This window comes from Monodelphis domestica, chromosome 1 (assembly GCF_027887165.1).
Source record: "Monodelphis domestica isolate mMonDom1 chromosome 1, mMonDom1.pri, whole genome shotgun sequence".
Classification (NCBI taxonomy): domain Eukaryota; kingdom Metazoa; phylum Chordata; class Mammalia; order Didelphimorphia; family Didelphidae; genus Monodelphis; species Monodelphis domestica.
The window spans coordinates 711,716,145-711,742,915 of NC_077227.1; the positions used below are offsets into that span (position 1 = coordinate 711,716,145).

Here is a 26,771-nt window from a genome sequence, read left to right on the forward strand (position 1 = left end):
GGCCATGAGCTCTGCCCTCAACCACTGGGACATTAATGAAGTGAGCTGGTTGTACTCAGCCGTGAGGCCTGAACAAATGGTATCTGTAAAAAAAAAAAATTAAGTAATGAAAATAGACTTTTAAAATGACTTCAGAGAAGGTTTTACATGGAAGTCGGAGGCAGAAGAGACAAAGGAGGAATGGGAAGTGGCCGGTTAGAAAAGCCTGATGATTTTCTAAGAAGTTCAACTCCTATCTCTTCAGTCATTCCCTAAAAAGAAGTCCATCTGGTGAGAAGTTAGGGAAATGTTTCCAAGAAGGTTCTGTCCTCATTGTGGTGAGAGTAAGGTGGGCGAGTCAGCTGAGCCAAAATAGCAAGAGACCCCCTTGAAGAGCAGCATGTGCTAAGAAAGTGGAGCTGCCACCCTCACCGCAATCTTTCTGAGGACCCTAAACTCAAAGCGCCTTGGGAATCACCAGGCTTCCAGCCCAGAGCCCTCTGCCATCATCCAGGGAATTAACTCTCCTGGAAAGGCAATCAGGTTAACTGCTCCGTGCAGGCATGACTGATGATCCAGAACAGCAAGTCCTTGGCACCATCCAATGGTTCGCCATCAGAAATGGTGTCAGTAGAAATGATAGTAAGCTAGAGATGTTACCATAGTCTTTGCCATTAAACTCTAAAGACCGTGGACCTTTCCATATGGCTTATGCCTTCAATCTTCCATATGTATTGTCTTCTCTATTAGAATGTGAGCTCCCTGAGACCAGGGACTGCCTCACTGTTCTTTTGGCAGGCTCAACACTTAGCCCAGTACTCTTCACACAATATGTGCTTAATAAAAGCTTTTTAAAATTCATTCAGAAGGGCTTATAAGAATTGGAACCAGCCACTTCTCTGCCATCTTTTTAAATAGGGACGATTTTACTGCATAGCTGTAACAGTTAAGGTGTGTTTTTCTGCCTAAAGGCAAGGAGAGAGATGAGATGACCTTAGAAGGAAGGTTCCTTTCAGCCCCCGTTTAGTTTTTCTAGAATCATTGTGTGAACTTGTTCAAAATGGCAATCCTGTTAGGATTCTAATACCCAACTACAATGTAGTTTCATATGTATTTTCATATGTTGAAAATATATTTCAGATGTATTGGAAAGTATTTTGACTGATTCCTTTTTGCATTAAAAACTAGAATATTTGTTATTTTCCATAATGTACAGAAGCCCTTGTTAAAATATAGGATTTTCCAGATCAAACTCTTCATCAAGACTCTGATAATATGGAAGAAAATATGAAACAAAGGGCAATTTTCATTGCTCTTCTTGAGTGAAATTTCTTTCCTGGCCCAAGAAAGAATTTCACATGGCTTGGTTATTCAATCAGTACATCTGTCCTACAGACAGTCTGAAAACGGAACCATGAATAGCAATATTTCTGCCTCTCTCTAAATTAAAAACTGGATTAATTCCATCCTACCCTCCTATTAAGACGCATTCCTGCCCACACCCTAGTGCCATTTTGCTCAAAGGAGGGAAAAGGAGAGACCCTCCTGCTGGGGAAGCAAACCCTCGAGCCCTTGACCCTGGGGTCGAGCGAAATGTCCAGCCTGGAGAGCGTGAAGGGCTTTCTTTATTCCTGGGGGATTAAAAAAAAAACCAAAACCTTCTCTCCAAGCCAGTGTGAGCCCCGGAGCTGGTTGGAGGATTTCGTAGTTTGTATCCTTGTTTTTTAATCATTTTTCTACCTTTATTGGTATTCATAGCTCACAGTTTTCCGGTTACTGTCAGCCCGGGCTTTCATCCATTTTAAAGAGCTATTTTTCCCCCTTGTTGTTGATGATGATGGTATAAAGACAGATGGTGTAACTGCTTATGAATGTCCTATTTTATTTCCCGAGAACCAGACAGTTCACTTGAAGACATATATTATTTCCACATGCTCAGGTTAGGCAGCCCAGACAGTGTCTGAGTCCTGGAGCCAGCTGCCCCTTCGCTTGCCTCTCCATGCAGACGCTGACACCTGTAGGTCACAGGTGGGATTGCATGGAGGACTCAGCCTGGCAGTCTGGCGGGGCGGGGGGGTTGGGGGGGGTGGCAATCAGCTGGTCAAAACGCTGATCTTGTGTATCAGTGGGCACGTTTTCCCGGCTGCTGCTTATTTTCTAGGAGGAGGGCATCTGTTTGGCTACTGAAAGGACAAAGGGAGAATTATTATTTGTTTAGGACCAAAGGAAACATCAAGACAGACAGGCCGACAGAGGAGACCTTAAAGAATTTTGGTTAGCAGCCCTTTAAGGGCAAACCTCTGCTCTTTGGGCCAGCCTACCGTAGTCTTCTTGTCACTCCATCTGCCTTTCCCTGAATGGGAAGAGTGGGGCGAAAAGGACACAAACAGAAGTTTCCACAAAGAGGGTTGGAACATTTGGGGATCCTTTCCTGCCCTGCTGAATCTGGGGTCTTTTTCCTCCAGCCTGTGGGACAGACTGGGTGAATCAATGATGTAGGCACCGTGTCACTGTGTCACTTGGATCCTCGTGCCCAGGCTCTTCCAACCTGTCTCTTTCTCCATCTCTCCATGGATTTGTGTATATGTATCATGAATATATACATACACGTAGAAGCATGTCATAAATAAACACATGTATCCATTCTATATATGTATATATGCATGCCATATGCATGCCTATATATGCATGTATATATACATGAACACTTATGTTTATATGTGGCATCTAGATGATGCCATAGTGCATAGAGTCAGGAGGACCTGAATTCAAATGTGACTTCTGATACTTACTAGCTGAATAATCCTGGGCAAGTCATTTAACCTCATGTTTACCTTAATTGACTGGAGAAAGAAATGGAAAATCACTCCAGTGTCCCTGCCAAGAAAACCTCTTGGACAGTATGGTCTGTCAGGTCACAGAGAGATAGGCATGACTGAAAAATTATCTCTTTATACACACACACACACCCCATATATACACTGAGAGATAACTATATTGAGATTTTAAATCTCTATTTTGATATTTATATATCTCTTGTCCTTGTTGTTGAGCAGCCAGATTGCACAGAGAATAGAGTGCTGGACCTGGAGTCAGGAAAACTCCTATTCCTGAGTTCAAATCAAGCCTCCAGCAGGGAACCAACTGTGTGACCCAGGGCAAGCCGGTTACCTTTGTTTCCCTCAGTTCTTCATCTGTAAAATGAGCTGGAGGAGGAAATGGCCAACCACTCTAGTATTCTTTGATAAGCAAGCTCCATATGGGGTCATGAAGAGTTGGACATGACTAAAGTGACTGAATGACAACATGGAAATATCTCTGTATAAATACACACACATGGAGAGACAGACAAGTCAAGACAATATCCTGGCCATGAGAATCTAATGATAATGGGGAAGAGAGAGAGGGAGGGGGGAGAGAGACGCTGAGATATCTATACATGGATGTATATAGATAGATATAGATATGCATGCATATATGCCTATAGATAACTATACACACACAGAAGTTGAGACAAGACCCTGGACAAGAGGGAGGGAGGGAGGGAGGGAGGGAGGAAGGAAGGAAGGAAGGAAGGAAGGAAGGAAGGAAGGAAGGAAGGAAGGAAGGAAGGAAGGAAGGAAGGAAGGAAGGAAGGAAGGAAGGAAGGAAGGAAGGAAGGAAGGAAGGGAAGAAGCTAAAGGAAGAAAGAATGAGAGAGAGAGAGAGAGAAACACCTATATATCAGAAAGACTGGGTGTGAGAATCTAAGGATGAGATAGACAGACAGATGGATAGATAGACAGACAGATTGATAGACAGACAGATGTCCCTATATGTATATACATATATCTATATAGATAGATACATCTATGTGTGCCTATCTATAGATAATGATAGATGTGTACATATATACAAATATGCATAGATTGATAATATAGAGGTGTGTCTACACATACATGAATAGAAAGCTAGATTTTGGAAGCCTTCAAAGAAACAAGGGTCAGAGTATAGACTGTGTGATATGCCTCTAGTCTGCTTAGCACAAGGACAAGCCTATTTATCTTGGTATTGTCCTCATATCATAACATCTAAAATGAATCACTTCCTCCCTCTGGGTAGGAGCAGCCCTCCAGCACTGTCTGCCACAAACCAAGTTGGGCTTTTCTCCGTGTGATATGTTTGGCACAACAACCAGGAGGCACAGTAGATAGAGCATTGGGTCTGGAGTCAGGTAGACTTGAAGCCAAATCTAGCCTCAGATACTTCCTATGCAATCCTAAGCACATTCTTTATTCTGTTTGCCTCAGTTTCCTCAGCTGTAAAATGGAGATGTAACTATCCCCTTCCTCCCAGGGTTGTTGTGAGGATCAAAAGCCCAGAGCACAGTGCCTGGCACACAGGAGGAGCATAATATGTGTTTGTCCCTTCTTTCCTTCTCCCTACCTCCACTCAAACTGGGAGAGTCTACGGAGTCTTCCTTTTGTATAATAGGAGAGAAGTTCTGTGGTCCCGAGACTGCCACGTGAATACTAGGAGTATTTTCCATCTTTGCATGTACTCTATAAGTGTGCTTAAAGATACCAATAAGTACATATGAAGATAATTAGCTGACATGGGTAAAATAGATTAAATGGTATTGATTGAAGAAATGCTTTACTATTTGAAAATCAATTTTACAATTCAGATGTCGGACACGTCACAGAAAGTCAAAATACAAGGAATGTAACCCATTGTGGCTGGGGAGAAAACACACCCGCACTTAGACAAAGATGTGTGTGCCTGTGTGCTCATGGCATGCATTTGTCACATTTAGTCAACACACATTTCCTAAACCTTTGCTGTAAACTGACTAATATTTAGCCTATTATATATATATATATATATATACATATATATATATATATGATAAAGAGTTATACAGTTATCAAAGCCTTTTGGCATCTGTTTTCTCATTCAATCCACCCAACAGCATCAACCCTATGAGTAAGAGGGTCAGATAAGAGTATCCTCATTTTAAAGGGGGAAAAACATAAATACGGAGTGATATATAATAGGGAAATGCTGGATTTAAAGCCAAAAGACCAGAGTTCAGATCCTGTGTCTTGCTACTAACTCTTCATGTGATGTGGGGCAAGTCACTTTCCCCTGTCTATAAAATAAATGAATGAGTTCAGCCAGATGACAATTAAGATCCCTTCTAGCCATTGATCTATGATCTTTTAACTTACTCAAGATCGTTCGTCTAACAAATACAAGAACCAGACCTAGAACCCTGTCAGGTGCCCTTTTCCATTACCTTATGTTCCTTCTCATAGGATTTGCCTATTTCTGAATGATTCTCCCAAGAATTTTGCCAGACAAATTATTCTGCACTTACATTATGACTAAATGAGGGGGGGGGGGAAGAAGTCTGGGTTATCTTTAGTATTACAGTGAAAAAAAATTGAAACAGGAGGAAGTTATATGCCAAGATTTACTCAGTGAATTGCAATTGGAGATAAAAATAGGAAATGCCACATTCAGTGCCATGTTCCCAAAGGGCGTGCCATAAATACTATAAAAGATAATCAAAGTAAAATTTCTGATTCTCAATTGAGCCCTCTTCTTCTTGGTTCTCATTGCCCTTTTAAGAAGAGTGCAGAATTCATCTCCAAATGATTTTCATTCCATCCAATATACTTTTAAAACCTTCTTATGTAGGAATAATTTTATTGTTCCTTTAAAAAAAGTGAACTTTGTGGGTAAAAATGTAGGAACTGCTTTATTTCATTGAGAGCTGTAAGTAAAAAGACCTTAAATCCATTTTAAAATAGTGACAGTTGGAATGATCTATATTTTAATTGGTCTTAAACCCCAGATGTTGTATTCAATCCTGTTTTTATGGCAATGATTTTGGATCGTAGATCCTATTTATACATCTTTCAGTCAAAAAAGGTCCTCTAAATATTTCCATTAACACCAGGCTCCAGTGGTGAATGAATGGGGTGTCTAGATTTTCTCTCTAGAACCTGAGAGGGTATGATCTCTGGGGCAACCAATAGATGTTCTGACTGGAATTGATAAATCCATTCAAGTCCTACTTAGTTGCTTAGAGTTGCAAAGGATCACAACAAAAGAAGTGATTGAGAGCAGCAATTAATTGTCCTTGCCATTTTGTTTTGGAAGATAAATTACTTAGTGAGATCTAAGTAGAGTTTTTGTTTTTTCAATCTAGATGGGTTTCTCATATCCTTTTTCTTTGAGGACAAAGTTTCAGTGTTTTCTCCATGTATATCCTTCCTCATAACAGAACAGTACCTTTTTCTCTACATTGTTTTGTTTTGTTTTTTTTTAACTTTTCCTTGAAAATAAGCATTTTCTTACTTGCCCAGAGAGTTGAACACTTCAGTAGCTTTCATTTCTTTTCCTCCCAGTGTTTAGTACGAAATGTTTTTTTTTTTTTAACAAAAAAAAAACATAGCTGGGTAAAATTTTTCATTCCTACTTTTCAAGGAAAAAAGTAGTGGTTTTATTAATTACTAGTGATTATTTGCAGGCCAAAAAGGTGGATATTTTGGAATAATTTCTGGAATTGCTGCCTGATTAAAATCTAACTCTCCAACTGTGGCTATGGCTGAAAGAAGTTGCCATCATAGTCCTATGTGTGAAACTTGGGAATGTGGAAATATATACTGCATGACAGAATTGGTATAAACTCTATTAATTTATTTGCAATCTTAGGGAAGGGGAGAATTTGGATTGCACAATGTCAGAAAAGAATAGTTTAAAATTGTTTCTACATGCAATTGGATAAAAAAAATTTATTTTTAAGAGAGAGTGAGAACTTGGAGAGGCATTTAAGTAATCCATAAAACAGGGCAATCCAAAAACTGACAGGGATTAGAAATCAGAAAACACCCAAATGAGAGATAGTGTGTGGTACAATGGAGTTAAAGGTCTGCAATTCCAATTCTGAATCCAGATGTGCTTTAGCTGACTTTGATCTGATTACTTTCTTTTCTGGACCTCAGTTTTTCCAATTATACAATGAAGATGTTGGTTCTGATGATCTCCAAAGTCCTTTCTGGCTCAAAATCTATGGGTTTATGGTAACTTTATGCTTTCTAATAAACATGGTTACATATTAATTATGGAGTGTGGCAAGCTTGCTACTTAAGCTTGATTTTTTCTCACTTGAAATATCTTAAAATATATTTTTCATATGCATATATGTATATGACAGTTCCTATTTTCATCTCTATTTCAACTTTACTGCTTTTGAAATAGGAAGCAATTCAGGTCAAGACTCCTAGTGAATTTCAGCCTGTCAGGCATCTCTGTTTTGGGCCAGGATCATTGGCCTCTCTGTTTTGGGGTAGAACCATTGACTTCTCTGTTTTGATTATTTGTCAGTTCTTTGGGAAAGCTGTTGAGAGACCTTTATTTTCTCTCTCTTTTTTTTTTAAATTGAAGTTTGTGTTTTTTTGTTCTGTTTCAGAAGAATCAATTGAAGATGCCGAAGGACCCAGTGAATCAACTGCTGACCCAGAGGAGCTCACTAGAGATCCAGAAAGTGGAGGTGATAAAGACCAGGGCAAGTGGCCAGGTAGGTTTTGGCTGTCCTTTGAAAAGCCGCATCCCATACTCTAAACTGCATAAAAACAGTGTAAACCCAGAATTGAGAGTATATTAAATTTATGTATGTTTACATAGATGTACTTCCATTAATATACATATTTTATATAGATATATATTTACATTTATTTTTCTCATATTAAGTTATACTGAAGAGTTTCTAAACTTGTAGAAAGTCCTATTTTCACTACAATTATTCCATTTTCCTTTGTTATGGCTCCTAATATCGAGCTAACAGTAAAGACCTTGATCCTTCCTTAACTCTTTACAGGATTTGAAAAGAAAGTTGATACTAAGGTTAGAATAGAGCATATAGCACATTTTACTCACAGGTGCTTAGGAAAGGTTTGTTGCTGAAATATTTGTTGAATGAATGTGTCATGTCTCTACTCTCTCTCCATTTGAGGTACTAGATAATGAGGTGGTAAAGCTAAGCCTTAGAGAGGAGAGTAAAGGCTTTTCCTAGAGAAACTTGGTTATCAAAAGCTAAAGAAGATAACATCTAAGGAGAAAAGAAGCCAAAACTCAGGAGAAGAATTACATTCTTGAGGAAAGAAAAGTAGTTCTCGAGGAAAGGGGGAACAGAGGAACAAAAGCTGATAAGTGCTTAAAAAAAAGAACCCCCCATAGTAACAAAAGGAAATATGTCAAGCAAAAATAAAAAAGTTTAATTTGGTCAACCTAATTCATATTGCACACCATTGTTAATATTGTAATGCACTAAGATTAAAAAAAAAATTCTGCTTTCTAAGCCAGCATTGGTCAGGACTTTGCTTCACTTCCAGGCAGAACCATACTTAAATCATGTTCATTCCTGGGCTTTACCATTTAAACAAGATACAGAAACTTGGAGAAGGTCCAGAAAGGAACAATGAAAATGAATGAAGGCTTGGAAAATACTGCCTATGAGAAAAGGCTGCAAGGGATTGTGGCCATTTAACCCGGGAAGGAGAAATATGAGGGGCAACTTATTTGTAGCTAGTCGTATGTCGTGTTTCTGCGTCTGCCCCAAAGAATTAACAAGCTTGAAGTTATAGAACAAAATTAAGTTAGATATTATGAAGTTGGAACTTCCAGGGTATATGATATCTGGCAGGAAATGGGCAATGTCAAATTAGAATTCAGGAGGAAAAATTAAGTTTGGGCATAGATTTTGGAGATTTGTACAGAGAAATTTGAATCCAGGAGATCTCTTCTGATGAGAGCCCAGAGATAAACACAGGGATCGCCAAGGATGCGCAGGTTTCAGGGATGAGTAGGACTTGAATGATGATTCAGGAAATGACATTGAAAAGAACTGGGGCAAGTAGGGAGAGTCAAGAGAAAGCAGTATCAGAGACTAAAGGGATGGTGAAAGGAATTGTTGCCTGCATCCAAAGGTTGTAGAGAGAAAAAATGAGCACTGACAAGAAGCAATTAGATTTAGCATCTAGATCATTGATAATCATGAAACAGTGGATGAGGTGGGGTGGGATCAAAACGTATAACCACCAGGAATCCAAAGCATTTTCAGAAATAGGGAAAATCATCGATTCCATTCATTAAGCATTTCTTCACCTTCCGTGCTATTTAACTTGATGTTGAATCATTTCAGTCATGTCTGATTTTTAGTGACCCCATTTGGGGTTTTCTTATACTTATATATTTCTTATAATACAATACAATCTTGGCAAAGATCCTGGAGTGGTTTGCCATTTCCTTCTCCAGCTCATTTGACAGATGAGGAAAACTGAAGCAAATGGGATTTAGTGATTTGCCCATAGTCACAGAGCCAGATTTGAACTCACGAAGATGAGTCTTCTTGACTCTATCTCTTGTAACCCCAAGAAAAAGAAAGGGTAGCTGACATTCAAAGAGCTCACATTCTGCTGGGAGGAAGATAAGATAGGTACAGAGATAGGTAAACTGTAAACTAATTTGGGGAGAGAAAGAATACTGACTACTAGGTATCAGGAAAAACCTGACGGGTAGGATGGTGCCTGAGCTAAGCCTTGAAAAAGATGTGGATCATAAGAGGATGAAATAATGCAAGCCCAGGGATGATTTGTGACAAATGCATGGAGGTGGAAGACAATGTCAAATATAGGGAGCCTAAGCAATGTAAGAAAATGTATGATGCTAAAAAAGGGGAGGAGTGTTCAAAGGAGTGATCTGATCAAGAGAGAGAGTGGAAATTGTGCTAGAAGCTTAAAGAGAGAAGGAAATTTTGAGAAGAGCTTTCCCAGGGAAGCATGATAGTATCAGTCCTCAGAAGATGATTTCTTTAAGGCATGGTCTTGCTGGCAAGCAGGGAATAAACCAAAACAATGATTCTCAGCAGCCCTGAAGACAGAATCCTGACTTTCAGTGTAATTGTGGGCAAAATCTAGAGATGAGGCAGACACAAGTTAACCACATTTTAAATAGGCTAACCATGAGTTGATATGTCTTAACCCATGGATCAAGGCATCCAGTTGCCTCTATTAGGAATCAGCCCAAATACCGGCCACCTCGAGCAAAGGTCAGCCCATTCCTAGAGGCTGAGTGGGATCCCTGTTGCCATTTCAGCCACTATAAACTCTTGGGTGACTCGTTGCTCTCAGAGACCAGAGAAAGATCTGACTCAACATTTGACCTATTTATTCTCCCTCAACTTCGGTCTTGGTGGAAACCCAAACTAGCTATACTTGGCCATAGAGAAGACATTTAAGACAAAGACTTTATGATCCATTGATGGCTTGAAGATTCTTTTAAGTTCTCTCTGGTCATCCCCTCTGTCTGCAAGGCTACTTGAAACCTCTTGAAAGATGAACCTCCCAATGGAAATTTTAGAAGTTACAATGGAAGCTTGATATGAATGTTAGCTACCTTTTATTCTCATTATCATATGGACAGAGCACTGGACCTGGAACCAAGAAGATGGTGAAGATTGGATTTAGCTATTTCCTGTTTTGGTTTTTGTTTAAAAAAAAAGAAAACAGGAAATAGCTAAATCCAATCTTTACAAGACCCAGATTCAGATCCTGTCTCAGACACTTAGCAGCTGTACAAATTTGGGCAAGTCACTGTTTCCCTTAGTTTCCTCATCTGTCAAATGAGCTAGAGAAGGAAATGGTAAACCACTTCCAGCATCTCCACCCAGAAACCCCCAAAATGGGGTCATGAAGAGTGAAACTCAACTGAAACAACAGAGCAAATTCTCCTTACAAGCAAAGTTAACAGAAAGCATGGAACATTTCCACAGGCGAGCCAAGTGTCTGGAAATGTTCTTTCGAGAGAAACATCTTCCTTCATCTGCTGCTATTTTCTCTGGCAAACTTTTTTTTTCTTTATTTGCGAGTTGAGCTATAAAAATAGCTCCTTGATCTTTCCACAGAGTAGATTTGTGTATGTGAGTAGTAGATTGAAAAACCCCTGGTGTCAGCAAATGAACAACAATTATCATAATAATTAGCCAATCAATTATTAATTGATACAAACTACACAACAGATAATTAAAATGATACTTTATCACCAATAACTAGGGAAAAATGGAACTGAAAAAAAATGATAGCAAAATGATTATCTTTGTACTCTTGGTTTTCAGTGACAGAGCACCATGATGGTCCATCATTTGAGACAAGAAAACTGGAGTGGGGGTGGGGAGTGATGTGGTTTAAAAAAAGAAGGAAAGGGGGAAAAAACCCAACTTAATAACACTGAGGTTTTTGAAGTACTAACCATTCTGTTCAGTTGTTTTGTTTGTTGTTTTGATCTTGACTTAGAATCATAGTTTGTGCTATTTCTGGAGAAATGGCCTGAAGGGATTGTACTTTATTTTATTAATTTTTTTTAAACCCTGATGCTCACCTAACGGAACAATTAGTGCAGTGGAGCATCCCTGATTCAAATCCACGGTAGATTGCTATTAAAGAAGGTATTAATGGTCTGGAGAGATGGAGGAAATTGTTAGAGAAAAGTGTGTTTGTGGCGAGCATGATTTCGGGCAGATTTGACATGTTTAGCATCAATGTATAGAGCATAGCTCTTGCCATTTATGAATATTTCCTACAGGCGCACTTCCTTTGTAATCACTGAGATTGAGAAACAAAAATAGGTCAGCCACGTTTTGTTGGAAGTCTGTTATCAGTGGGCATCCCCACTCCGGAGACAGCTGGGTATAGGTGGGTGTGTTGTTTTTGTTGGAAATATAGCAATGACCACACTATAATCTGCCAGAGAAACAAAAAGGAAGATCAGGATGGGGGAAGACAAAAAGAGGACTCTGTAAAGGATGAGAGTCTGCTAAGTAGAAAGAATATCAGATTGGAAATCAGGATATCTTGGTTCTGGGTCGCTTTATCCACAGATTTGGAGACATTTCCATTCCAAATGTTCATAGATAGCGGCTATTTGTGGGCCTTCCATGCTTGTATTGGTCAGTTCAGCCAAACTGGACACACTGGACGTTGACCCTGTCATAGTGTTGCTATTTTGGTCCTCTTTGAGTATGAAGGACAACCACCATTTAGCTGTGTCCTTTGACTAAGTCACAACTTCCCTGGAACTCTGCGTCCTTATTTTCATAATAAAGAGATTGAACTAGATCTCCAAGGTCTCTTCCAACTCCAGCATTTGCACCTTTGCCTAAGAAAGCTAAGAAATTAATTCAATTAGTCAGTGAGCATGGACGATTAAGCTCCTACTATGTGCCAGGCATTCTGTAAGGGCTGGCATAGCAGACTTAACTGGCTTTTTTTCCCCCCATTTCCAATGGTGTTTCCCTTCAGTCTTGGGTCAGATTATCAAACAATATTCGGTGTGTTTGGACCCAGACTAGTACAGCTGAACTGAGAATAGCTGTAGCCCTTCAGCAGCAGCAGCAGCATCCTTGGGTTTATAATGTTAAGAGAAGAGACTGGCATCAGGGTTCTTTTTTAGTTCTTTTATCTTCGTGGCCATTGTGGGATGGAGTATGGCTAGAGGACAGGCAAAGTTCAACCACGACCACAGATGATTTTCGGGATCTTTGAGTTGTGGAATTTTTCACATCCTTGTTGTAATACAAGTTAGACTCTAGTATGATCCCTCTTCTTCTTTGTACCCATTTCTCTGCTTTCCCACCTCTTCCCCCAAGTCCTCCCAGACAAGCGCTTGGGGCTAAAGGCTATGATGGGAAAGGACGGAGAAAGATCTGGCTTCTCTGGGCCTTCTTAAAGTCCACATTCTTAGTAACAAAGAAAACTGGTTTTGTTTTTGCATTCTTATACACAGTTGGGAATTAGGAGACTGTGCTGGCTTTCACAGGACCAACTCTTCCCCACGTACCGCCCCCACCCCTTTTTTCCCCAAGGTATTTTCTGTATAACTTGGCTGCTTCCATGTACTGCAGGCTGAAATCTATCTCACAATTAGAAAACAAATCCTTTGGACTGTTTTTATATGAGGAAGCAAAAATAGAAGTAGGGTAGAATTCTGTTCTTTTTGGAATGCCAAGAGCTCTCAAATGGCTTGACTTTCTGAATTTACATTTTATAAGGCATGATAGTAGTAGGAGTGAAAATGATATCAGCGATAAATACCTGGAGTTTTCTTTTTTTTTTTTTTGCAAGAAGAGTAGGGTACTTTGTTTATACTCATGCTTATTTTATTGGTGCAGATGATACCTCTCTTTTGCAAGCAAGGAAATCAAGGGAATGTGAATGAATGAATGAATGAATGAATGAATGAATGAGCATTTATTAAAGACTTCTATGCTAAAACACTTAGAATAGCAAGACAGACTCTGCTCTCAAGGGGCTCACATTCTGATTGGGGGAGACAGTGCTCATTGGAGAGGTAGATCAGTTACAAGTCAGATGATGAAGTCCCCTGGCTTTTAGACTGTAGTGCAAAGACTACATCCAGTTCTGCTGAACCTTTGGACAAGGCCAGGGACTTGGGGACAAGAACTCTCTTTTTGGGGTGTCTTTCCTTCCTTTTGCTGAGGAAGTGGGGGTTACATCGACTATACAAACAGTGGCCAGGTTGCATCTCCACAGAAGTAGCTTCCCCAGAAGATGATTGTGAAGGCTGGACCAGACTCAAGACAAGTGGTTTGGTAGGGTCAATACTTGGCCTCACGAGGCAGGAGGGCAGCTGGTGGTATTGAGAAAGGTTCACAGTGATTGTTTCCCTCAGTGATGACTGCAGAGCAAGCTCTCTGATAACTAGGAGTAATAGATGATAGCAGAAATGAGATCTAAGCCTCCTGTGGTCTTCCAGGCATTGCTCTTTCTATCAGATGACATTGTTAATTAGTATAGAACACAAATTGCTTTCATAATTATATAGGAAGTAGTGATAACGGAGAATTTAAAGCAGCAGGTTTTGTTGGTTTTTTTTTTAGTTTTATCTTTTAAAACAACGGGTTTTAAAGCATTTATGAACCACCTACTATGTGCCAGGCACTGTGCCAAACATTAGGAATTCAGAGAAAAGTGGAAATATTCTTTGCACTCAAAGAGCTCAGAATCTAATAGGGAGACAAATGTGGAAATAGCTATGTCCAAACAAGATATATACAGAATAAATTCAAGGTACTCTTAGAAGGAAGTCCCTGACATTAAGGAAAAACTTTTCCTACAGAATGTGGGACTTTAACTGAGATGTGAAGGAAGCCAAAGAAGCCAGGAGGTGGGAACGAGGAAAGGGAGGATTCTAACCATGGGGACAAGCCAGTGGAGATGACAAGGAAATAGCAAGGAGACCAGTGCCACTGATCCAAGAGAATGAGGAGGAGAGTAAGATGTAAAAAGGAGGAAAGATAGGAAAGGACCAGAAGAACTTTCAAAATGAAACATAGCCGAAAGAGAGAGAGAGAGAGAGAGAGAGAGAGAGAGAGAGAGAGAGAGAGAGAGAGAGAGAGAGAGAGAGAGAGAGAGAGAGAGAGAGAGAGAGAGTGAGAGTGTTAAGAAAAGGATGGAGATGATGCTCCAGGGTGGTGGCAGAGGAAAGAAGCGGTCTTGTTCAAGAAATATTATAAAGGTAGAAGTTAGTGGTTTGACACTACTCTACAAAAGAGGTAAGCAACCTTTCAAAAGTTGGGGCTCCTTATAACCTCCTGCAGTTTGTTTTTAGCACCAGGGCATTCCTTCTTGAAAAAGAAAGGAAGATTCTAGAATCTAAAGGAGTCTCATTCCTATAGGGAGAGGATAAATGCAGACCTTTGCCACTCACAGAAAAAGACTTTAAATATTCTATCCAATTGTATTCTGAAGACATCTTAGAAAAATACTACTCATAGCCACTCAGCTCTAAAACAAAACTAGTTCTAGAACTCACCATGAATCCTTTCAGTTCTGTGAACCAACTGAAAATTATGCAAGAGAATAGAGAAACTTTGGTTTCTTGGCAATCTGAGAAGTAAAAAATAGATACAAATAGATGGACCTATTACAGTTTCTAGGATTGCATTTATAGAGACTCTGTGAACATAACACGTCCCTTTATGTACTTTTATGAAGCATCCAGAGCAAATTATTCTGGCCAGGCAGTGTTTTAAGGCTAGAAGAGCATAATAAATCATTCCAACTTCCAACCCTGGCAGGATGTTTGGGTGATGTTTTCTTCTCCTATGGACACAATTCTCCAGTTATTCATCGTGTGAATCCTAAACTATGGAAATTTCTAGAGAAGTTACCTGGGAAAAAATGTTCTACCCACTAGTGGCCAGTCTTGCAGTGCTGAACTGTGCACAAAACTGGGCTGACTCCCAGATACTATAACTAGAGTTCATCTCCAGATGAATCCTTTCCAGCTTGATAATACCCACTTGAGTTGGTATTCCATTGTCATAGCCTGAAGTCACTTCTACGCCACAGTGAGGCATTGGAATTGGACTTCGTGGAGGGTTTATTTGCACAAATTCGTTAAATCATAGATTTCGAGTTGAAAGTCAGCAACCAAATGATTCCAACTTCTTCCACAAAATAGAAAGAAACCATAGGTGTTTGCGCTCCCTTATAGCATGATCCCACCAGGACTGGCTGCTCATTGGAAGAGGAGAAGAACAAGGATGTAGAAGTCAAGCTGTCACTGTCCTGAATTACCCTGGAGAGGAGAGGGGAGGGGAGGGGACGCAGCTTTAGTCTTCAAAATTTCCAGCTTTGTAAAAATTTCTGGGTTAGAACTGGGATATGTTCTGGCCAAAGGATAGGCTTATTATTTCCCTTTTAGCTTACTTGCTGAGTGAAAAGCCAGATCTGATTCTCATAGCTCCTGCTGAATGATGAGAGCATCCTTTCAGCTGAGTCATTGAAACCCCAGCCCTGCCGCCCCCTCCTAAAGTAGATGTGCCCAAGGATTGCCAAATTGCCTTCTAATACAGGGTGACTACAAGGAGAAATGGTTCATGCTATTTAATTTGCATATAAAGCCAAATCAAGTCACTACAATCTTAAGGCTTCTCATGAATAAATGGTCACAGAATATGAACACACAGTTCTCAACAGAAGAATTGCAAACTGTTAACAGCCAGAGGAGAGATTGTTCCAAGTCACTAATAATAGGAGAAACGCAAATCAAAACAACTCTTGGGTTTCACTGCGCACCTAAGAAATTGGCAAAAATAAAAGACGGGAGTAGTCAATATCGGAGAGGTTGTGAAAAAAGCAAGTGCCCTAATATGCTATCGATGGAGCCGTGAACTGCTCCAGCCATTGTAGGAAGCAAGTTGGAGATGCTAAAACAGGAACTAAAACGTCCGTACTCTTTGATCCAGAGATCTACCTGCTGGGCATATACCCCAAGGAGGTTGGGTACCAAAATATTTATAGCAGCAGGTTTTGTAGTAGCAAAAACCTAGAAAATGATATTAGATGCCCTTCAGTTGGAGAATGGCTGAACAAATGAATGTCATGGAATATTAGTGAATTGTAAGGAGCAATAAATAAAAAATAAATAAAATAAAAATATTTTATAATAAATATATAAATAATATACATATAAATATATAATATTTATATATTATATTTATATATAATATAATAATATATATAAATATAATATATAAATAATATACATATAAATATATAAATTTTATATAATAAAATAAATATAAATCTATATTAATTGATTAATTAATTTAAAAAAAGAGATGGCAGGAGAAAATGTATATGAACTGATGCAAAAGCAAACAGAACCAAGAAAATAATATGTACAGTGACTTCAACAGGGAAAATGGCAAGAATAGCAAACAAAATTTAAAAAAAAAAACCAAAACTCTGAATATTAGGAAATAATGACTGAGCTTGGCCTCACAAGAGGTAGGAAAATGTACTCCTCCATGCTTTGCCAAAGGGATCCACCTAGGTGGAACACTGCATGGTAAGGTCAGACTTGGATAATGTATTGTTTAGTTGTGGTGAGACTTTTTTTTTTCATTTTAATGAATGACCCTCCAGGAGAGGAATATGTAAAAGTGAGAGAAATCCATACAGATTTCAGTGTTCTAGCTATTAGCAATATTAAAATGATGAGTAAAGAGTCCAGGTTTGCAACAGAAAAAAAAAAGTGCACACACAGCTAATCTACAGTAGAAAAATCTCCATTGTCATTTCATTTTAGAAATCCTAGTCCTTTGAACAGGATCAAATATTGTCTGTAGTGGTAGTCTAGCCACCCTTCAAGAGACTGAGAAGCCATCCATTACCACGCAGTGCTTTATTGAAAGAGGGAAAGAGAAAAAACCTGGGGGGAAATGCCTCAAGTCCTTGACCTGGTCCACATTCAGTTTGTCCATTCAGTTAGAGGTTCTAATCAGCATGTAAACTCAGATTCCTATGGAATACTCTGGTCAGGGTTCAGTTAGAGGTTCTCATCTGCATATTAACTCAGAATGCAGATTTGAGGTAAATGGGGTAAGTTTACAGAAACTGGGAGAAAGGGCAAATTTATTAGCATTTTAAAGTACAAACTTAAAGGACACAGCCTGAAACACTTTGTACTGTAAAGACACTGGCTGTTTCTGCCTTCCTCAGACCAAGGGGGATCAGGGGGCTTTTGTATTCCAAATGGGAAATACTAATTTTCCTGGGGTCCCACCCATATTCATTTAGGAGATATTAATAACTACTACCTTGAGAATAACATGCTAATTTCTCACTTCACACAAACATGAACCTCATTCTCCCCCGCAAAAAAAAAAAAGTCACATAATCATAAGAACTCAAGAGAACATTTTAATGGTTGTGGAGATATTAAATTCTGGCCATACCATTTTTAGTACTTTAGCACATGCTAGGTAACCAATAAATATGACCTAACTTAGAGAAGCCTAAAAAACAAAACAAAAATATTATAACTATGTGCATGATATGACCAGGTGATCTTGAAAGTTCTTTTCAACTATGTGCATAGTTGTATTTTGTTTTGTTTCCAAAAAAAGTATCTTTGGGAAACAAGGGGGGAAAAAAGAAAAATCATATTTTTGTGAAAGTACTTTTTAAATGGGATCCTATTTATTTATACCCTTTTAGGAGGGAGGAAAAAAAAGAGCAAGTGATATATTGAGAATATGTATCTAGAATAGAGATATATCTAGAATAGAAGGTATCAAAACTTTGTATAAGAGCCTTCCATATTTGAGATGAAGAAATCTTGGTACTAAGAAGAGCCAATCACACTTTAGGTTGTTCATCTCTGTTGTCTGACTTAAGTTATTGCATGGCTATTATTTTTTAAAAAATCACTATCAGGGGCAACTAGGTGGATTGAAAGTCAGCCTTAGAAACAAGAAGTCTTGGGTTCAAATGTGGCCTCAGACACTTCCTAGCTGTGTGACCCTGGTAAAGTCACTTAACTTCCACTGCCTAACCCTTATACTCTTCTGCCTTAGAACTAATACATAGTATTGTTGCTAAGACATAAGTTAAGGGTTTTTTTTAAATCATTATTAAGAAGACAATGCTAAAATTTTAATCTAAACAAAAATTGGAAAGAAAAAAAAGAACTTCCCCATGCAAGTGATTCTGTTAACATCTTTAGGCTTCTCTCAGTTAGGTCATATTTACTGGTTACCTAGCATGTGCTAAAGTACAAAAAATGGTAAGAAAAGTTTCTGCCAGATACCTAGAGGATACTGTTCCTATTGCTCTTGCCCTGTATAAAGCTAGCAAATTTATATTGAATTCTAAGTAGTGTAATGTTTTTACTAATACAATAACCATCATAAAATTCTTTTTAACTTGCAAAGTGTTTTCTTATCTATTTATCTCACTTGTGGCTGGGAGGTGAAAAGTCTGACTGTGTAAGCCTCCTTTTAGTTATGAAGTCATCACAGTAAAAGACCTACTATGCCAAGTCTTCCTGAAGGCATCTAAGGGTAAGACTGTAGACAAACCTCCCCTCAAAAACCCCATCAATAAAATAAATCAGTAATCATCAATAATATTTTTGTTACATGATCAATATATTTTTTGTAAAACATTCCCATTAGTGACAGTAGACTATTTGATTGTAACATCCCAGCTCTGTGATATGTTTCATGAGAAAGTAGGCAAAGGTAATGGAGAAAAGAGATGTGAGAATAATTGGTCCAGACTGAATCTACCCAGAAGAGTTCCATTTTTTTTGAGGGTACTGAGAGATTGAGTTTCAAGATATCTGAAACAGAGGAGGGAGGAATATATATATATAGCCTTGCCCTACAAAAGTGACCAAGAACATTCCTCACAAATGACCCATACATCTGCTTTTCACGTCCAAGCAAAGTTTTTATGAGAATAATCAACTCGTGCACAGAGGGCGTCCAGGATGGAAGATGTGAGAAAGAAAACAGACTGGCTTTCTCAAAAAAATAAAATAAAATAAAATAAAAATATATATTCTATAGAGCGTCTGTGGTCATAGCTGACTGCTTCCTGTTGAAAAAATGCCACTTTACTGGCTGTCCCTCCCCAAAGTATCTCCCATGAAAAATATTAGAATTATATGATTCCTCAAAAACTATAACAAATAAAATGTATTTGCCCCTTCCTATGAATCAAAACATGCAACAGGGAAATGTGTATTTGCCAAAGAGATTTGCTGCCGTCCCTGAGAATGTCCAGAAGAGAGCTGAAATGGAAGAGAGATTACCTGTAGAAGGTAGAGTGCAGATGGCAAGGTTCTCAAGGTGCTCCTCTTTATAAAATGAAACAGAAGCTGCTAAATGAAATCTATAAGCACTTAAAAATTTAGCATAACTCTAGATGGGGGCAAAATGGGGTGGAGTAGATGAAGAATGTCTGTTGCCTATACTGTGGCATTTATTTGGGTGGGTGCCCTGTAGAGCTGGGTAAAAATTTTAGATACATACTTCAAATGGACAGTGAACCAAATCTGAAATTGAATAGGAAGAGAGTGAGCAGGACTGTCTTGGGGAAGGTGTGCTATGCTTTAATGGCCTCATTTTTCTTCCCCCTGAAACAAAAACTCTAAGATCGCATTTTATCCTCACAATAAGGTAGTAGGTGGTGGTGTTATCCCTATTTTACAGTTGAGGAAACTGAGGCAGCAGTGATGTGATTTGCTTAGGGTTACATAGCTAGTAAATATCTGAGGTCATCTTTGAACTCGGGTCTTCCTGACTCCAGGTCCAGTGCTTTAGCCATTATTCCACCTAGCTGCTTCACTGTATGTGCTTATATATGTGAGCTTTATTTATTCATTTATTTATTTCTTCATTTATGGTTATATGTTTATATTTATTTATTTATTATATTTTATATATATATAATATAATAAATAAATATATATATAATATTATATATATATATATATATATATATATATATATGGAGGAGGAAGAGAATTAGGGATGAGAAAGAGACCCTTTACAAAAGGATCTGAAGGTACTTCCCATAGAATATGGCACACAGACCCAACAAGAGTTGGTTGAAATGTGGAATTTCTAGCCTGGAGAACAGAAAGTGGAAGATGCAATAGAAAGGTAGACTGAAATTAAGTCATAAAAGATTTTAAAAACCAAGCTGAGAATTTAGTGCTTTGTCTTAAAGGCATTGGGGAAGACAGGAATGAGATGACCAAGCCTGATCTTTGGGAAGATGATATTAGTAGCTGTATGAGGGATAAACTGAAGAAAAGAGAAATTGTTGACTTTAATGAGGAGACTGTTACGATAGTTAAAGTAAGAGGAGATGGAGATATGAAGTAGGAAGGATATTGACAGTGTGGATGAGAACAGAGGCAAGTGTAGATTTTGGAGGAATCTTGTGGAGGATTTTTGTGTGGATGGGGTCCAGTCCCACAGGACAAATAGATGTGGTCCAGTCTTTCATCTTCGAAGGGAGTACAAAATGTAGCAAGTCCTCTAAGTAAAAGGGGTACCAGAGCACTGTCTCCTGAGGAACTTGTGTGCATGTCAAGAAGCAGAGGTTAGAATTAAACATGGAACAAAAGATTGATTTAAGGCTGGAAAGGGAGTATGACAAGGCTGTATACTGTCACTTTCTCTTCTGTGCAGAGCGTATTACACAAAATGCCCAACTGAACAAATCAGAGGCTGAAATTAAGGTTGCCAGCAGAAATATCAACAATCTCAATTATGCAGATGATACTCTGATGGCAAATTATGCAGATGCCACTCTGATGGCAAAAAGTGAAGCATTAAGAAGCCTCTAGATGAAGGCATAAGTAGAATGTAAAAGGTAACTTGAAGCTTAACATCAAAAAAACTAATATGGTAGCAACTTGACCATTCACTTCCTAGCAAATAGAGGGAGAAGATATGGAAGCCTTGACAGATTTTATATTCTTGGGCTCAAAGATCACTGAGGAGCAGCGACTGCAGCCATAAAATTAAAAGACCCTTGTTCCTTGGAAGGCTAAGCTATGGCACATCTGGACAGCATACTAAAAAGCAGAGGCATCACCTTACTGACAAAGGTCCATATAGTCAAAGCTATGCTTTTTCCAGGAGAAATGCATATGAGAGGGAGAGCTAGACTCTCAGGAAAACGGAGCACCACAGAATTGATGCTTTCAAATTGTGGTGCTGGAAAAGACTTTTTGAAAGCCCCTTGGACAGCGAGGAGATCAAATCAGTCAATACTTAAAGAAATTAATTCAGACTGTTCGTTGGAAGGTAAAATATTGAAGCTGAAGATTAAATACTTTGGCCGCATAATGAGAAGACAGGACTCATTGGAAAAGACCCTGATGTTGGGAAAGATTGAAGGCAAAAGGAGAAGGGGATGGCAGAGGATCCAGTGGAAAGACAGTGTCAGGGAAACAATAAACATGAACTTGGATAGATTTCAAGAGATAGGGGAGGATAGAAGAACCTGGCATGCTGTGATCTGTGGAGTTACAAGGAGTTGGATACAACTCAACAATAACAACAATACCGATTAGAAGATCTTAAAATCAAAAAAGTAACTTAATATATGTGTGTGTTTTTGTAGGTTTTAAGGGACTTCTGTAAAGGAGTATTTAGATTTTCATTAACCCAAAGTACTTGATTTGGATTTATCAGCTACTTAAAAAAAAAAATATATATATATATATATGTATATATATATATATATATATATATATATATCAGTTCTACTTTTATCCTGTAGACCATTGCATTATTTTTCTATGATTATTCCTACAGATTTCCTTGAACCTACAGCCTGCAGGCATTTGAGTGGTAGGATTTTGACAACATTTAATACAGAAGTGTTTAAACCTAGCACAACAGAGACTAAGAAACAGGCCCTCTATCATCACAACTTGAGCCATTGAATGGGCTTCCAATTTTGTTCTCACAGTTTGAGAATTAGCCCTTGTTAGGTGTCCTGCCTCTTATTCATGGAAGCCTCCTGGTTTTTCTTTGAAGCATCTTAAGTGCCTGAATGGAACACTCATACTTAAAAAAAAAAAGATATGGCAACAAAACAGGCTTCTTAAGTTATTCTCTGCTCTAGGAAGAAGGAGAATTTAACCTATCTTTCTACTTTTCAGAAGCTTCATGATAGGTATGTCTTAAGAGAAAAATCTAGACCTAACCTTCTGGGCTAAAATCACAATCAAATCCTACTGATGTTGCCAAGAGCAACTTGACTTTCGATGACATTTCTTTAAAACTGACTGTGGCGGATAAGAAGTTAAAACCATTATCTTTGAAGCTGTAGAGACAACTACTCTTAGAAAATTCTGAATTTCTGCTGATAGAAAGATAGAAAAATCAGGTACCTGATTTTCTGTGTAAGAAGTAAATATCAGAGAAATGCAATTTAAAGTATAACAAAATTAAATGGTTGTCCTCAGTTCCTCTGATGATTTGATGTATACATTGTACTTTAGGGGAAAGTTGCCCTAACCTTGTGTGAGTGTGAGAGTGAGTGTGTGTGTGTGTGTGTGCGTGTATGTGCGTGTGTGTGTTTCCTTAATCAATGGAGGTAGATCAAACCCTGCTGTAAATTTCTGGAGCAGGTGGCAAGCTGGTTTACGGAATACAGGGAGATGAGAACCTCTGGCTTACGGAAAGTAGCATGAATTAATAATCATTTAATTGGCTCCTCCATTATGCTGCTAGGTTGGAAGATGGAAGTTTAGACAGAGGGGCTGTCAGTGGTACTTTAGCTAAGAGAGGCTGATGGTTCAGAAGTGGGGAGTGGGGGTGGTTGCTACTGCCTTTAGCCTCTACACAAGGATCAAATGTCAGTCCACTTTATCAGGCCCCTCTGGGTGCTCACTTTGGGGCTACAGAGAGGAAAAGTGTCAGCATTTTTGTGAGTACCACCTCCACATGGCACACACTAATGAGGAGGAAAAGGCAAGAAGAAAAACTTAACAGGCACCAAGACGTCAGAAGTGAAGAAACTTTCCTTTGGACTGACTATAGCTGAGATGATGCCACTCCCGTTGGCTAGGAGGTTTCCAAGAGGGCTCTGCTGAATGAGGCAGCAGAGTCTTTTGTTCCAGATAAATAGACAAATGACAAAGCCACCGAAGCTTCTCGAGAGGACAGTGTTAGCCAGTGTAAGAACAGCTGAAATCTGGGAGTGACATTTTCACTTCACTTCTGATTCTTTCTCAGAATCCTTTATTGTTGAAACTATCCTGTCCAGATTATCTGCCTCTCTTGGTCTCCTGCCTCCAGAGCTAGGTTGAGGGCAATAGGGTACCAGCTTCAATGTCAAATCACTTGGATGGTGAGCTCCTCTTTTGGCTTTCTCGGTGACAAGACTAAGACTTTCTGTATTTTAATGAAAACCTCATTGATCCAATTTAGATTTTGGTAATGATGAGAATCTAGACTTTCCATTTGAATATTATTAAAGCAAATCAAGTAACTATAGCCTTAAGACTTCTCATGAATAAATAGTCACAGAATATATATATATATATGTATATATATATATACACACATACATATATATCCTTATTTCTTAGTATAAATGAAATAAATAAATATGGCAATTTGGGGATAAAAGGGCAAGTCCAAAATGGTTTGAGAACTGATTTAAGCCCATTCAAACACATTCAAAGTACTTTTATTCATCAAATCAGAATGTTTCTTATCAAGATATCTCACTTTACAATTCTGAAGGTTTTCTTTGTGATGACCTTGTGAAGTGTCACTAATATGACCAATTATATCTCCATTAAAGAGAGCAAGAGGAGGGAAGGAAGGAAGGAAGGAAGGAAGGAAGGAAGGAAGGAAGGAAGGAAGGAAGGAAGGAAGGAAGGAAGGAAGGAAGGAAGGAAGGAAGGAAGGAAGGAAGGAAGGAAGGAATAGAAAAAGGGAGGGAAAGAGGGAGGGAAGAAAGGAAGGAAGGAGGGAGGGCAAGAAGGAAGAAAGGAAGGAGGGAGGGAAGAAAGGAAGGAAGGAGGAGAGAGGGAAGAATGGAAAGAGGGAGGGAAAGAAGGAAGGGAGGGAGGAAGGAAAGAAGTCAGTCAGTCAGTCAAGGCAAGAGTTCACCCTCCCTGTCAAGCTATGAGCTGAGACTCAAACCTAAAAGTCTCCTAACTCTAGGGCCATTACTCTCATTCTACATTCATACCACCTCATTTCACGCCAGCTCTCTCCTGTGACTCCAAGAAGCCATAGCATGCCCAGGGGCCACACCTTGGTAAATCTTTCTTTCAAATGGAATAAACCAGGATGAGGGCAACTGTCAGTGAGTTAGGGGGATGTCTACCCCCAAGATTTTCCCTTGTGGAATGAATGGATGAACATAGTTTGTTCCAGTGGACATAAAGGCAGGTGAAGCAGGGGACCAAAGAGCACTTAGAGTTTGGTCAGACATAGAAGATGCCAAGGTCACCCACTGCATCCTAGACCATCACCAGTCATCTTGACTTTCATTTTACCACTGGACAACTCTGAAAGAGAGAGGGAGGCTGATGACTTTGTGCAACTCGCTGATGACTTTGTGCAACTCTGTCTCACTTAAAATCCAATTCACCCAAAGTTAAGATATCACCTGTGATGTTAATGATGGTTTTCAAAAACCAAAGGACAAAGAACAATATACATAGGTGTGCATGTGTGCAAAATTCAGATTAAAGTGACACAGTCCTTTCCCAATTCACACAAAAGTTGACATCACTTTGTGATGTCATTGGTTCTCTTTGAAATGAAAGATAAAACCTTCCCACACATGCACATGCCCCTCTTCAAATGGGTCTGCATGTCATTTTTTTTACCTGTATGTTTAGCCAGATAATTACTTCACAGAATCAGGGTAGCATTTGGAAAAGGTATCCAGAAAATAGACTCCTTGCATATGAACAGTGATGTGCACTAATATGAAAGCTATATGTCAACTCCTAAAATTACCTTAAGACAAAATTATTTTGCCTTGGATATGAAGGAAGTTAAGAGAAATGATAAGGAATTCTGCCCTTTGTTATAAAGCTTCTAATCAACATTTAGTATCAAGGAGATCAATACAGTCTTCCATCATCAGCTTCTTTGGCCAGATTATTACAGTTAAAGGACTGTTTTGATTTTTTTTTAAAGATATTAAGAACCTTTGAATTTTCTTTATTAGAAACATCTTTATTACAAATTGTCACCTTAATGACTTTTATATTCATACGCCATAAGAAAAATACCCTTCACTCCAGGAAATAAAACCCAAAATCCATCCATAAACACAAATAAAACAAAAACATAATTCTGGCAGTTAATATAAGCAGGCATCTGTAACATAAAGTCATCTTGGGTTTCAGTGTGTGTTTGATCCAAAATTTCATTGGGGTCATAGTATTCTGTTCACCTGACATCAGCTTGTTGGAAAATATTTTCTAGAGTACATGAATTCATGTGATCCCCATGCCTTTTGAAGTGCCAAGATTATTAACCCAAAATGTAGTCAGTGTAAGTTCTCTCCTATTTCAACTTAAAATGACACGGCTATTTTAAATGAGAAAAGTGACCAAATCTGATAAATCCAAACATAACTTGATGCTTCTACGTAATATTATGACCTCAAAGATTTAACTGCAGATTTTTTCCATGGTTAGTTATCATTTGTAACTTTGATGTGCCAGGCATTAGAATAGCTTGTCACCAAAATTTTTGTTTCCCTTTGGATATTTTTCTTGTGTATTAATAAGAAACCATTGTGTGGTTAAAATGACAAGTCATATATGAATCTAGAAAGTGGGTGTTATGCCTTGCTCTCCCCTGGAAAGTTTAGAAATGTTTCAACAAACTTGGCTCTTTCTTCCTCATTTACAGTTTCAGTTGACAGTCATTTAAATGTAAAAGATTATAAATGGAGACTGAAAAGACTGAAAAAGTAGTTGATATGGAAACCCTGTGTCTTCTGAAGCCTCATGGAAGAGGAAACAAACCATCTCAGACCCTCTAATATAAATCCCATAAACACCAAGCCTGATGAGCAACTTCCCCCTGGATTTTAGCACACTCTGCCCTGATGACTCATTTCCTGATTGGGGTTGACATTTTAATGTCCAAGGTCATCTTGGGGAGGGGACTGTGTCAGCTACAGTTAACCTGACTCTTGGAACCACTCCCCTATGATCACCCAGAGACTACAAAAAGATACAAATTTGAAGTTTATCAGGGATTCTGTTAGCCATCTGAGAAAACATTTTGACTTTAACTCTGAAATCTGCTGGAAACTGTTACCATTGGCTACAAGAGTAACCTAGATCTGATCAGTTGTATCAAACAAAGAGGTTTAGTTTTCCTTAAGAGAAAACTCCTATTTTCCTCTAGTAGGTCTGGTTTACTT

At 38.7% G+C, this 26,771-nt stretch overlaps 1 protein-coding gene across 4 annotated transcripts in view; it reads left to right on the forward strand.

The window, feature by feature from the left end:
• ZFHX3 (zinc finger homeobox 3) overlaps positions 1–26,771 on the forward strand; it is a 330,923-nt gene that overhangs the window by 259,780 nt on the left and 44,372 nt on the right. For all 4 annotated transcript variants that reach the window (XM_056811489.1, XM_056811478.1, XM_056811484.1 and 1 more), the window contains one exon: positions 7,439–7,546. In XM_056811489.1, coding sequence (XP_056667467.1) covers positions 7,439–7,546 — 108 coding nt within the window. The remainder of the gene's footprint in view (positions 1–7,438; positions 7,547–26,771) is intronic.